At 34.8% G+C, this 14,045-nt stretch overlaps 1 protein-coding gene across 1 annotated transcript; it reads right to left on the reverse strand.

The window, feature by feature from the left end:
- Positions 1 to 2,858: 2,858 nt before the first annotated feature.
- On the reverse strand, positions 2,859 to 4,157 carry LOC145075654 (uncharacterized). Its single transcript, XM_079021816.1, has 2 exons — positions 3,314 to 4,157; positions 2,859 to 3,043 (listed from the first exon to the last, which is right to left on the reverse strand). Exon 1 carries the CDS (start codon positions 4,155 to 4,157, stop codon positions 3,318 to 3,320), a length of 840 nt encoding a protein of 279 aa, XP_078877942.1. The 3' UTR covers positions 2,859 to 3,043; positions 3,314 to 3,317.
- Positions 4,158 to 14,045: the final 9,888 nt, after the last annotated feature.

Here is a 14,045-nt window from a genome sequence, read left to right on the forward strand (position 1 = left end):
CTAAGTTCTCCAAATGCGATTTCGGGTTGCGCGGGGTGCAGTTTCTTAGGCACCTCGTCAACCAGAACGGGATTTCGGTTGACCCGAGCAAGGTGGAGGTCGTGATGAGATGGGAGGTTCCGAGGTCTCCATCTGAGATTCGGAGCTTTCTGGGACTGGCAGGCTACTATCGAAGATTCATTTAGGACTTCTCCAAAATAGTTGTGCCCCGGACCCGGTTGACAAGGAAAGTCGTGGTCTTTCGCTGGGGGCATGACAGCAGGCCGCATTTGAGACACTGAGACAGAGATTGTGCGAGGCGTCAATCTTAGCCCTGACGGAGGGCATGGAGGTTTTTGTAGTATATTATGATGCGTCCATCTCGGGTTTGGGTGCGGTATTGATGCAGAGAGGGCATGCGATCGCTTATGCTTCGAGGAAGCTGAAGCCTCACGAGGCGAACTATCTGACGCATGATTTGGAGCTGGGGGCTGTTGTTTTCACCCTCAAGATTTGGCGTCATTACCTCTATGGGGTTCGTTGTACCATATACACGGACCACAAGAGCCTGAGGTATCTCATGGATCAGCCAAATCTAAATATGAGGCAGCGTCGGTGGCTTGATGTAGTAAAGGATTATGATTGTGAAATCCTCTACCACCCGGGGAAGGCCAATGTCGTGGCCGACGCGCTTAGCCGCAAGGCAGCATCGAGCAGGGATATTTGTATGAGGATGACAGTTGTAGGAGAAAGTTTGAAGTAGAGAATGATGATGGAAGTTATAAACAATAAGAATGATGTTGTAGGAGAAGGTTTGAAGAAAAGCAACGATTGAAAATAAGTGTGAACCATGGATTCAATGATGAATCTTATATGTATATGATAATTTGAATCTGATTTTTTCGTATTAATGGTTTCCTAATAAAATGGATTTTATATTAAAGGGTTACTAATATAAACACATTTATATTAATGGTTGATATTAATGCCTTAATTGAAATGGTCTGTTACTAATATATTTTTAAAGCTGACCATATTAAAACCTTTATAACCGGTGATTCAAGATTTAAAATATGGGAATATTTTATTGAAATTATATTCATTCAATTTCAACGGATGTAAGTTAATTTTGTTTGACAATTGGAAAGCTTTTATTAGAATTAAATACATTTCATTGGGGAAAATGATGTCAGCAATTTGATCTAAAGGTAGAAAACATATGATTAAAATACAATCAAGGGCCAAAATTGTTTAAGATGATTTCATAAGGTTTTTCTTGTAATAATATTTAGATATTACTTTACTAGTTGTTATACCCTTGTACCACACGGATTTGTTATAAAAAAATAAAGGCCGATAAATTTAGGAAATTTGAACTTATAAAGAAAAAAAAAAGTATTGAATTATTAAAATGTAATGTTTAATTTGTTAAGCAAGATCAGGACTAGAGGGGTGTGAAGAGTAGGGGGATCTCTTGTGCAAAGCAAAGACAGGTACGTGCTAGCAAAGAAGGGAAGTGGCAAGGGATTTCAAAGAAGAATAAAGAAGAGAAATTTTTTTCCGTTCTTTTTAAATTTAAAAAAATAATTTAAATAAACAAGCAAATGAAATAACTAGATTAAATTAAAAAAAATAAATTAAAACGAAATTTGCATTAATTAAATTGATATGCATTTATTATTACATTTATTACAATTAATACGTTTAAATATTATGTGGAATTTTAATAAAATGGAAATGACCATAAAATGAGTAGTGGAAAAACAATAAATCAAAATATCTTGAAAAATGATATGTGTCAAATGCAATGAGAATATGATATTTGGCAAAAAAATGATTTTCATTTATTGTGATAGATTACTTTATTGTGATAGATTACTTTAGCCATATTCTCACTATACTTACCTGTATGCTAATGTATGTGTGACCGGAGGGTCTTATTCATATTATTGACTGGAGGGTCTTATTCGTAGTATTAAACGGAGGGTCTTAATTGCTTATACTGATATATGTGTTATTATGCATTATGTCTTTGTGACTTATGTTGTTATGTTATTCTGTGTATATATTGAGTTATTACTGAACGGTCCATACCGAGACGTGAGATTGGAGGGTCTTCACTAAGACACATGATCAGAGGGTCCTTATTGAGATATGACCATGAGAGACTAATTATTTTTGTATGTGTTATTTTAAGAACTCACTGAGTTTCATGCTTACAATGTTGATTTAAATGTATTTCAAGTACTTTTGTAGATTCTGGAAAGACGGAGACATGATTGTATACATTCGCTGACTTATGATGTCTTGTGAATTTTAAGATACTCTAATATTGTGTTAATAATGATTTAAAATTCTACGATGACTTGGATTTTGAATAATGATTGGTGCATTGAAAATGAATTTTATTTTTAAAAATCGAGGTGTTACATAGAACATTGTATAGCATTGAAATCTAGCGAATGCCATCCATTTTTATGTGTTTAGAAGGTCATAAAAGTCAAGAAATATTCAAACTAACCGTTTTTTGGAGCTTACTAACGGTTAGAAAAAAAATGATTTTTTCGAAAATACCCATTTTTCAACAGTTAGAAAAAAATATTCGGTTTCAAACCGGTTTTGGATCCAGTTTTCATTAAATCCGATTTACGATCCGGGGGTCGATCCGATATTGCATCCGAAACTTCAATCCGGTCACAGGTTTGGTCAAAACCAGTTTTGACCAAATCCGGTTTCCGGATCGAATCCTATGGGTCAATCCGGTTTTTGTGTAAATCTCCACCCACGACCCGAACACTACACGATTGTCAAACCTACCCTACCTGATCATCATTTTTACTTGAAATCAAAGATGCAATGTAAAAAAAAAAGAAAAAAACTTGATGATCAAAATTCATATTTTCATTGAACAAACACAAACACTTGTAACAAAAATTGCAGTATTTCCATCTAAAAAGACCCAAATGATTTGATTGTGATAGACAATCTCGTTCAATTTTCTAATTGCATATGTCCTCCGGGTGTTTCTTGATCTAGCAACGATCCTCAATTCTTCAAAATAGTACTGCATCAAAAGGCCACAAACATAGAGCTAAATTAACATTTGTTTCTGAAATAAACTAAAAAGATAAATAAGAAAACAGAGATTTGAATGAAACAAATATGCCAAAACAACGCCAACAACAAATCAAATATATATAAAAGAATCCCAAAATGTTTATGACTATAAAAGTTGAAACACATCCCATGGAAGCTTACTCTCAGAAATTAGACCACCACTACTTAGACCACTAGTTAGTAAATTAAGGTGTAAAGAAAAAAACAGATAAAATACCTCTTCACATGGATTCCCACTTGTTCATCACCTCCGTTTTTCCTAGTTGAACAATATTGGCACATGCATCGGTATGTGACAAAGTCTCTTGCAACAGTCTCCTCAGATTGTTTCTTGCACTTTCATTTTTCAAGTAGTCTCCATCAGAACCAACGCTACATAAAGCAGCATCAAGCTCCTGAATTGAGGATTCCACAAGTTTAACTTTGGAGTTAATGAGAGTGGCGTATGTGATGACCGATGTTGTAAAATCCTTTGACTTGTCAAAAAGCGTTGCCTCTTTATGAAACTTGGATGATGACCACTTTTTGCCGAAGTGAGTCACTCCCCCTATGAAAATTCCTAAGCCACTCAACCAACGGTGGCCAAGGAAATACAAAGATCCAACAGCAGTTACAAATCCAGGTATCATGAAATTCCATGATCGGTTAGCCCCGGTCTTGTCCCTTTTTGCTTCCTTTTGTAGTTTCTCTATCTTACCAACAAACACTGTCGAGGAAGAGAGTAAGCTAGAAGATCTCCCGTGCAGATATCTAAGCTCAACCAAGAGGGCAGATGGTCCATCATATTTATAATCCATGGTAATGTCTTCAGTGTCTCCACTTTGCTTCTTCTGGTACTCACAAATTCGTTCGAGCAGATTTGATAATTGATAGCAGATTTTAAAGAACTCATCTGCCATTGGATTCTCGTGCCCATCAACTGCCCCAAGCACTACATTTTGATTCCGACGAATAAAATCAGGAGCTATCATCCGCTGCATTGCAGCGTCACCACCAATCATAAAGGTTCCATCCTGTTCTGTAATAAGATCATCTGTAATAAGATCAGGGGCTGAATCCATGCCTAAACCCTACAAAATCAAGATATATATATATATATATATATATATATATATATATATATATATATATATATATATATATATATATATATATATATATATATATATTTATTGTATTTTAGTTTTACTTGGTGTTTTTTTGGACTTTTTTTTCTAGTGAAAATGGTTCCTGCAGAAGGAAATCTTCTCTCTCTCTCCCTCGCTCCCCCCCTTCTCTCTCTCTCTCTCTCTCTCTCAATTTAGACCGTAAAGTCGATCGAGAAGGAAATCCCATGGTATTTTTCCTGATTTCACTTCACAAATGACTTCCCAACTCTTGTTTCGATGTTTATAATTTCCAATTTCATGTAATAGGTATGGAATCGAACAAGAATATACCTTGTTGCAGAAAGATACATTATGGTCGTTGGTCGGCCCCAAGGAGGCTTCCCAAGACCTCAGGTAACCTCCGGTAGCCTCGAATCTATATCCTTTTCTTACAATTTTGTCTAAAATTTAACGAATTTATATGTTTAATGAAATTAAGGCCCATATTATTGTGGGTTGGAGTCGATAAGGCCTTTGAACGTGATATCATTGATGCACACTGCAAGGCTTGCCTTTACGTCGGAATCAACATCGGTGGGATTAACCACGAGGTGATGCCCGACCAGTGGGAGTTTCATCTCAGATCATCTGTCGGAGAAGAGATCTGAGTTGCTCGTTATATTCTTGAATTACTGTAAAACTTTGGTAAAATTATAAAAGGATCGATTTATGTTACTATGTATCTATTCTTGATGTTAAAATTCTCTTTTTTTTTTCTTCTCTACATAAGATCAATGAGATTGTTAGTGTTGTGGTTTCGTTTGACTTGAAGCCCATTAAGGTAAAGTTTCTTGAAATAAAAAATGTTCTTGAATTTTTATGTAAAAACGAGAAATACTCATTGAGCATGGGAATGTCGGATTATGAGCAGGTGACTGGAATCGTGTCGGAGTTCACACCAACTACAGATATTTTCCGGTGAACTTTACATAAAAAAAATGTTGAAACTTGAAAAATACTTTTTTCATAATCTTGATCTTACCCATTTGCAATTTTCAACACAAAATCCATGGGGGAGAAGGAGGATATGAGGTCATCAAGAAGGCTATTGAGAAATTGGGTTTGAGGCACACATAAACACATTGTTGTCTATGGTGAAAGGAATGAACATAAGCTCACCGGTCGCAATGAGACAGTCGATATTTGTTGCACGTCATCAATCCGTGATAATTAAGTTTGGTTAAGTTAGTTGCACTTTGTGTTTTTGTGATGTATATATTTCCTTCTTATTGTATTCAACGGTGAGTTTTTCCAATCAATGAAATAAAGAATTTTCATTCTCTTTCTATCATTTTTCTTTCTCTTCATCAATTCTAACAATATCCAACAATTCCACACGTTTGGAGAGAGAGAGAGGTGGGTCCTCTAATATTTTTTAATTGTTAAAATAAATAAATAAATATTAAATTTTAAAAAAATGAAAAATAAATACCCCAAGAGTATTATAGTCATTTCAATTTTTGGAGGGATTATTTTCACATACAAACAAGTCCAAAAGGACCACGAAGCCAAAAAAAAATGGTGGTTTGGACTAACCCCCCCCCCCCCCCCCCCCCCCCAAAAAAAATGCATACCACAGGGACCATTTTTGCAGTTTTTTTTAAATACAATGAACTACTTTTTCCTTCCATCAGAACGTTGTGAATCTTCCAGAAAAGGGTACATTCTATATACTCGAAATATGTTCATCAGATTCTCTCTATCTCTCAAAACACAAAATAGCAAGGTACTTTCTGTGTTTTAGATTTAAAAGCGATCTGAAAGTTATTGCAATCATGATCCTAGAAAATTATCCAACTAAATATTGATAATATTAGACCCAAAATCTAACAGGAACTCTTTTGAGAGTTCATCCAGATCAAAAGCTTATATTATTTCATTTTAAAAAACTCTAAATCTATACTCTCAAATGTTCAAGTTTGAAACTTTTTAAAGACTTTATAGAAAATAAAAAATTAAAAATTAAAAAAACAAGAATTTACATTTAAGGAAATCTCCTATAAAGTCTCTACATTTTGACCTCGTATTCAATTAAATCCTTATATTTTTTTTTCTAATGAAATCCCAAATACCAGTTAAAATATTCAATTGTGAACAACTTTTTAGATTAACCGGCTAATCTGAAAAATTGTCCAAAATTAAATAATTTAACCGGTATTCGGGATTTAATTAAATAAATTAACCAGTGTTTAGGACTTCACCGAAAAAATAATATAGGGACTTAATTGCATATTAGTTTAAAATATAGGGACTTTATAATAGTTTTTCCGTTTTTTTAATTAAGTAGGTTGAGTAAATTGGGAAAATATTCATGTATTGTGGGTTGAAAAAGTTGGAAAAAAGAGAAGAAAGAAAATAATTGAGTAGGTTAAGTAAATTAGGAAAATATTCATGTATTGTGGGTTGAAAAAGTTGGGAACATATTCAATTAAGTCCTTATATTTTTTTTCTAACGAAATCCCAAATATCAGTTAAAATATTCAATTTTGGACAACTTTTTAGATTAACTAGCTAATCTGAAAAATTGTCCAAAATTAAATAATTTAACTGGTATTCAAGAGTTAATTAAATAAATTAATCAGTGTTTAGGACCTCACCAAAAAAATAATATATGGACTTAATTGCATATTAGTTTAAAATATAGGGACTTATAATAGTTTTTCTGTTTTTTTAATTGAGTAGGTTGAGTAAATTCGAAAAATATTCATGTATTGTGGGTTGAAAAAATTGGAAAAAATAGAAGAAAGAAAATAATTGATGTAGAGTTAATATTGTAGTGGGTTGACAAATTGGGTGCGAACCACTCCTTTCACCCTAAGATTAGGCTTAAACTCATTAAAGGCAACAATGTAATTCACAAACACACACACACACATACACACACACACACACACACACATATATATATATATATATATATATATATATATATATATATATATATATATATATAAGAACTTGTCTGTTCAAGAATCATATTAAAGTGATATTGCTAATTAACATATGATACTAATGGGTCACACTAACAACTTGATATAATTGATTATTTATTAGAAATTGATTTTTAATAAATATTCAATAAGTTCTTATAATTAATCGAAATTTATTTATTTCTAGAAAATAATAATTTTCATTAGCAAGTAACATTACATAATTCATATGGTATTAATTAATAAGTCATGTACAACATTTTGGACTAGATAAATTGTTTTGTCTTTTACCAAAAAGTTAAGATTTATATTTTATAAACTTGGTTTATAAAATATAAAACTCTTGTCTTCTTTTTAGCTCTTGATTTCGAAATTAAGAAGAGACAAAATGAAAGCATGGCTTTCATGTTATTTAATAAAAAGAAATTAAAAAGGCATGGCTAGTCTTAAAGCAAGGGAGACATGTTTGTCAAAAGTTTTAAAGTGATAAGATCTTATAGTCCTTACCTTTGCTTTAAGACCATAACATGAGGCTTGCTTTTGGGGTTAATCTCATTCTTGCTTCTTGCTCTAAAAAACCATATCATGAGAGAGCTTGGTTCTCTCTCCATCTCTCTCTCTCTCTCTCTCTCTCTCTCTCTCGTAACATCCCGACTCTTAGGTATTTTATTTTTATATTTTATTCATGAGAACAGGGCAACTCGACGAGTTGGGGAGCACCAACTCGCCGAGTAGAGACTATTTGGACCGCGGGATTTTTAGAGTCTACTCCTCGAGTCGGAGCACCCTGACTCGACGAGTAGGGGCTGTGTGAGGAAACCCTAATTTTCCGGGTTTGTGTCCTATTTAAAGGGCCTTAAGCCCTCATTTCCGCCTCCCTTATCATCTTAAAGCTCTATGAAGAACCCTAATCGAGTCTTAGCCTTGTCTGTGAGAAAGAGAAGCTAAACTTGTGAGTTTTTAGTGCTTTTGGAGGAGAAGTGAAGAGCATCAAGCCTTGGGGACGATAATAGGCCTTTGGATCTAGAGTTTTTCAGTGTTTTGCTTCTGTTGGAGGTAAAAAGATGCTAACTTGATCATTTTCTTTGTGAGACCTTGGTTTAGGGAGTTTTTAGGGTTTTCTCCCATCCATCTTGTGTTATTGAGTCAATTGAGCATATCTTGAGGTCGAAACTTCAGATATGGACTGTAGAAGGTCTTATAAGACCCGAGATTTATTGAGCTAGAGGCAAGCTTTTGTGTATCTAACCCTTGTTGGAGCTTATATAGGAATTATGAGCCTAATATGACATGCATGAACGTAAAGCTTGCAGTTGTACGTGGTATTCGACCCTTAGGAGGATAGATCCAAAGTTCAGGGCATCATTTATGCCTTAAAACGTCTGAATTAGAATTACACTGAAGGGACTCGGCGAGTTGATGAGCCGACTCGACGAGTCGGTTAGGGTTTGTACCGATGAGTCTGGACATGTTGTAACTCGGCGAGTTGACGGGTCAACTCGACGAGTTGATTTAGACTTTCATGAGTTTTCTGAGGGAACGAAGGTACTCGACAAGTTGCATAGATGCACTTGACGAGTTGGGTCAACATGGACTGTTGACTCGAGTTTTAACTTTTGTTGACTTTAGGGTTTGGTCAAACAAGAGTATGGAGACCATGGAGGGGTAGAATGGACTTTTACCCATCCCAAGATTTAGGGGAGGGACTAGCATGAGTTTATTTAGAGTTGTGATTTTGAGTGTTAATTAGAGATGCTTATTACTTGTATGCGGGGATTAGACTGTTCGAGGGGTACACTTTTTCCTTACTTACATACGATGTGAGTCTTCTCACTATACTTACCATGAGTGGTAACTTTGTGTGTGACCGGAGGGTCTTGTGTGTTTATTTGAGTATTGTGATATCATGCATTATGTCTTTGTGATTTATGTTGTGTGTTATTATGAGCTTTATTGAGTTAGAACCGGACACTACTGCAAAATGAATCTAATGCAACTTTTTGGATGCAACCTTTTGATATTAGTTGCGTTTAGATATATATTAGCTATTTTGAAAACAAATGTTGCATAATACGAGTTGTGGCAACCTTTTCTTGAAAAGTTGCTATTTTTATTAAAAAAACAGTAACTTTTATTGGAAAGGTTGCAATTTTGATTAAAATTAGCAACTTTTATTAGAAAGGTTGCATTCTTAAAAGTGAAAATTAATCCTTATTTCAAAATTCTACATAACTAAATGTTTGAATGCAAATATTAATATATTGTTAGAAAATGTTATAAAAGATGAAATACATGCATATTATGCATTTTTATGTTATTAACGTTTTTAATTTAGTTAATATATATTAATTACTTGCCACTCATACATAGAATTAATTTTTATGCATACACATACACATATAACAACTTTTTTTTTTTATAATTATACGTCATTATGAATTTAAAATTAGATACAAACTCCTTTTTCAACTGTGACAACCCGAAATTTATTCCGTCAATTTTAACCTCCTTCCGTTAATAAGTCTCGCTTCAATTATTCGTCCGTTAACCTTTTGGAAGAGGTTAATTAAATTAGGACTTTTATAAGGACTTGGTAAGGGTTGAAACAAGTTAGAAACATCCCAAAATTTTCCTTTGAAATTTTTTTTTAGTTTCAACCAAGTCAAAATACGACCACTAAATCGGATGCAACCAAAAGCCCCGTTTAACGACATTATCGGGTAGATTTTCATTGAGCCCCAAGCTCAACCCCTATATATGGGAGAGTAAACTCCATTTCCACCTTTTTACTCTCTCTCTCTCTCTATACTTTCTCTCTACAACTTATTTTTCGAGCCAAAAATCGTCCGTTTCGAGCCCCAAACGAGTAAGCAATCTACCCTAACTTGTTGTATAGTTTATCTAGCATGCAAATTCGTGTTTAAAACATAAATTAGGGGCCAATACTGATGGGTTTTGGTCATAAGACATCCTATGTGCTCATACAAACCCTAATGCTTGGATCTAGGTTTCTCTATTGTACATGCTTTGAATCCAAGACTATAAACCCTAATTCTAGCATATGGAAATCAATACTAACATATAATTAGGTTTAAGATATTACCTTGATTGTTATGTAGTAATAACAATCCCAATTCCTCCTTGAATTGACTTTGGAAGGCTTAGAGTCACAAGTGTCACTCCTCTAATGGCTTACAAACACCAAGAGCAAATGGAGAAGGTATAAGGAGAGAGGAGAGGTATAAGATTTCGTCCTTAGGTCTTCTAGGGATCAAGTGTACGAAATCCTAAGGCCTTAGGGGTCTTTATATAGGGTTGGGATTAGGGTTTCAGTCCTTATCCTTATCTAGTTACTTGCCCATCAAGCAACCATAAGATAAGCCTTGGAAATCCCTATCTCTTGGACCTTTGGACGATTTTAAGGATATCCTTATCCTTGAATTCGTCCATCCTTTAACAAGGATAACCATTGCCCTATTTTGCAACTATCACATAATTACAATTCAGCCCCTCTAGTTTAATTAATTACATTTGATCACAAAATTAATTCTTAATTAATTATTGACCAATATTAATTAAACAAATATGATTTCTCCTTTAATATATTATTCTTATAACATATTAATAAATCATAATAACCTCTCTCTTTATTTATTTCTCCAATCAAGTTGCTTTGGTGAAGGCAACCCAAAAGGACCATGCACCATCGGGTCAAGTACATACCAAAATAGTTATGGACTTAGACACTAATCCAACAAATACATGTGTTTACGGCCCAAGAACTCTCTTGGACCGTGAACACCCCTAAATGGGGGTTTTTAAGCCCCAAAACCCCTCCAAATTGCCCCTAAGGCTTAGATATGACTTGTAGGCTTACACATTCGGACTTAGAATACCTTGAAACGGGTTTTTGGAGAGTAAACATGAGTTTACTGCCCAATAACATGTTTGGGCCGTAAACTCCTCTTCATGGGGAGTAAACTCATATTTGAGTGTTTAAAAGCCACTTAAACACACCAATAGCCTTAGATTAAATTCTAGAATCGACCACCAACAAGTTAGGGACCTTAAACTTGATTAAAACAACTCCATAAGGAGTTCACGGCCGTAAACCCCTCATGAATGGGTACCTGGGCCGTAAACTCCAATTAAGGGGTTAAATGGTGCCCTAAACTCCCCATTTGACTTGGAAAAATGCTTAGGATTTTATTCTCTACTATTTAAGACCTTAAAACACCAAAAGAATGAGTGTATAAGAGCTTACGGCCGTAAAATCCTAGTTTAGTGTAACATACACTTTTTGAAATCGTGTATTGTAAATTATAAAAGAGAATAATATTATGTGAAATTGAGTGTTGAGTTCTAACGGATAGTTTTTAATAGAAATGAAGTAAAACTATGTTTAGAATCACTCATAAAATATTGGAAGTCTTATAAGATTCCAATTAATAGTCAAATAATGAAAATTTTGCGAAAATATAAAATTTGAAATAAGTAAAATTTTATTATTGAAAGTTGTAGATAATCTCGTTAGAAACATTTAGGCGAAAGTCTCGTCGAAATCCGAGTTATAACGAAGAAGTTATGACCAAACGAAGATCCGTGATAAATCCGGAAAATACTTTGTCGCGTAAAAATTTAGTTTTCGATAAACTAATTTTTAGCCTTAGTGATGTAAATGAAAGTTGTAGAACTCGTGAAAATAATCAACTTTCATATAAAGAACGCCAAAATCTGACTTCGTCTGAGGAAGTTATGGTTTTTCGAAGTTTCAGCTTAGAAGTAGACAGCTAAAAACTTGAATTTTAAATCGAGTGATTTTTAGCCGACACAACCTAAACGAGAATTGAAGGTCTCGTCATTTGTAGTACAACGGTAAAAAGTCTGACGAAAACGGATGTCGGATGAAGAAGTTATGAATTTTTAACGGATTATCCTGTCCCGGTCTGTTAAAAATAATAATATAAAAATTAAATTTAAAATTAGCCGACAAAGTCTAAATGAAAGTTGTAGAGCATAATTTTATCTACGCGTGCATATAAAGAACGTCAAAAACGGAGTTCGTATGCGAAAATTATGAATTTCGGAAGATTTTGGCTCAAAAACCGAGAAATTATGGATAAGACCCGGGGAATCTCGCATGAACAGTAGCCGCTCTACCCGGGTCCGACATGTGCAGCCTTTTGATTGAACCGAACCGCGGACCAGTGTGCATCCGACGCGCCTCGCACAGGTATTCGATCTCGCTGAGTCATCCGAATCGTGGCAAGTCCGAAGTCCGACGCGTGTTTGGTCCGGAGTCCGAAGCGCCAGCTGCCCCCTTCGCGTATCCGAGCTTCGCCTGAGTCGCGTGTCTTCCTCCCTCGCTGCCACCTGCCCTCGCTGACTCACCCCTTCTCGGCCGAACCCTCGCATCTCCTCCCTATAAATACAAGGCCTGCGAGCCTTGCCGAGGAATTTTAGAAAATTGCCATTTTTGGCCCCTTTTTCCATATTTTCAGTATTTTGACATCCCCCGAAGCCTCGGTGTCAATTTTAACACCCGAAACACGTCCCGAAGTGCCGTAAAGCCCGAAAAATTTATCTTTTCGGTTTTGAAGCTCTACCTTTTTAGAGTCCGGTTTTTAGCTAATTCTCCCGGTTTTCAACAAATAAAGCCATATTTGGAGACGATATGCTGCTCAAATTACTATTTTAACCCCTGATTATTTTAAGGTGAGTTTAATATATAGGAACAATTGTATGTTATGTGTTATATGTACTACGTGCTTTTCAGCGTTATTATTCCGGGTTATTTTTAATTGCTATTTTTAATAGCAAAGATATACCTTTGACCTTGTGATCAGTGAAAGGACTTAGATTCACGGTGGTACTGGTATGTAGCCTCTGGCCATGTAGAACATGTCTCGTAAGAGAATGACTTCTATTTTATGGCATTGGCAGAAGGTTAGATAGGACTGGTATGTAGCCTCTGACCATGTAGAGCATGACTCCGTAAGAGAATGAACTCTATTCTATGGTATTGGCAAATGGTTAGACAGGGCTTTAAGCCTGAAATCTACCAAAATGTTAATCCGAAGTTGTATATCTTCTGTGCCGTTTGGGCCAAAAGCTTTATTGATGCATATCAAGTATTGAAATTGTTATGTCTCATTGATCGTAAATCTTTGAATCAAATCTTGAGTTGATATTGAAAGCGTGACATATGATACGCATATGCTATTGTTGTTCTTGTTCCCTTTTGCTTCTGTCATATTGGTATATATATATAAGGCATAAGATTATATTGTATCTATTTATTAAATTCACTAAGCGTTATCGCTTATCCCTCTCAATGTTTAACAATTGCAGGTGATGAGTATCCAATTTAGTTTTATACTGCTGAAAGATTTAGAATAGTTAATACTATTTCTCTGTATTCTAATGTTCAAGTATGTATATGAATAATAGATTCCTGGGTAGATATGAAATGTAATAAAATTTAGTCGGTTTGTATCCAATCCTTTGTAATCACTTTATCAATATAAAATATTGTTTTATAAATATGCATGTAGCATGTTTCGAGGAATTAACTTAAGAATAATGTTGGAATAATATGAAAGTTTGGGTCTTTCATAAATACGAAAGTTGGGGTCTTTCATTTAGGGTCGTAAACTCCTCAAATGGCCCCTTAAGAGCTTTAAACCCCTTCATATGCATTATATTTGGACCTATCATAAATCTACAAGTGATATAAGGCCATTTAGCATCCTAGAACACTCCCACCATGAGTTTACGACCGTAAACTCATGGGTACATGGTCTTAGGGCCGTGAACTCTATATAGAGTTTACTCTTGAAGAGTAAACTCCCTATCTAGGCCATACACACCC

This window comes from Lactuca serriola, chromosome 9, assembly GCF_051521515.1.
Source record: "Lactuca serriola cultivar US96UC23 chromosome 9, Lser_US96UC23_V15, whole genome shotgun sequence".
In the NCBI taxonomy this organism is placed as follows: Eukaryota; Viridiplantae; Streptophyta; class Magnoliopsida; order Asterales; family Asteraceae; genus Lactuca; species Lactuca serriola.

Excerpts from the sequence above, each read along its gene's own strand:
- LOC145075654 (XM_079021816.1), bottom strand. The coding sequence starts at position 4,157 with ATGGATTCAGCCCCTGATCTTATTACAGATGATCTTATTACAGAACAG.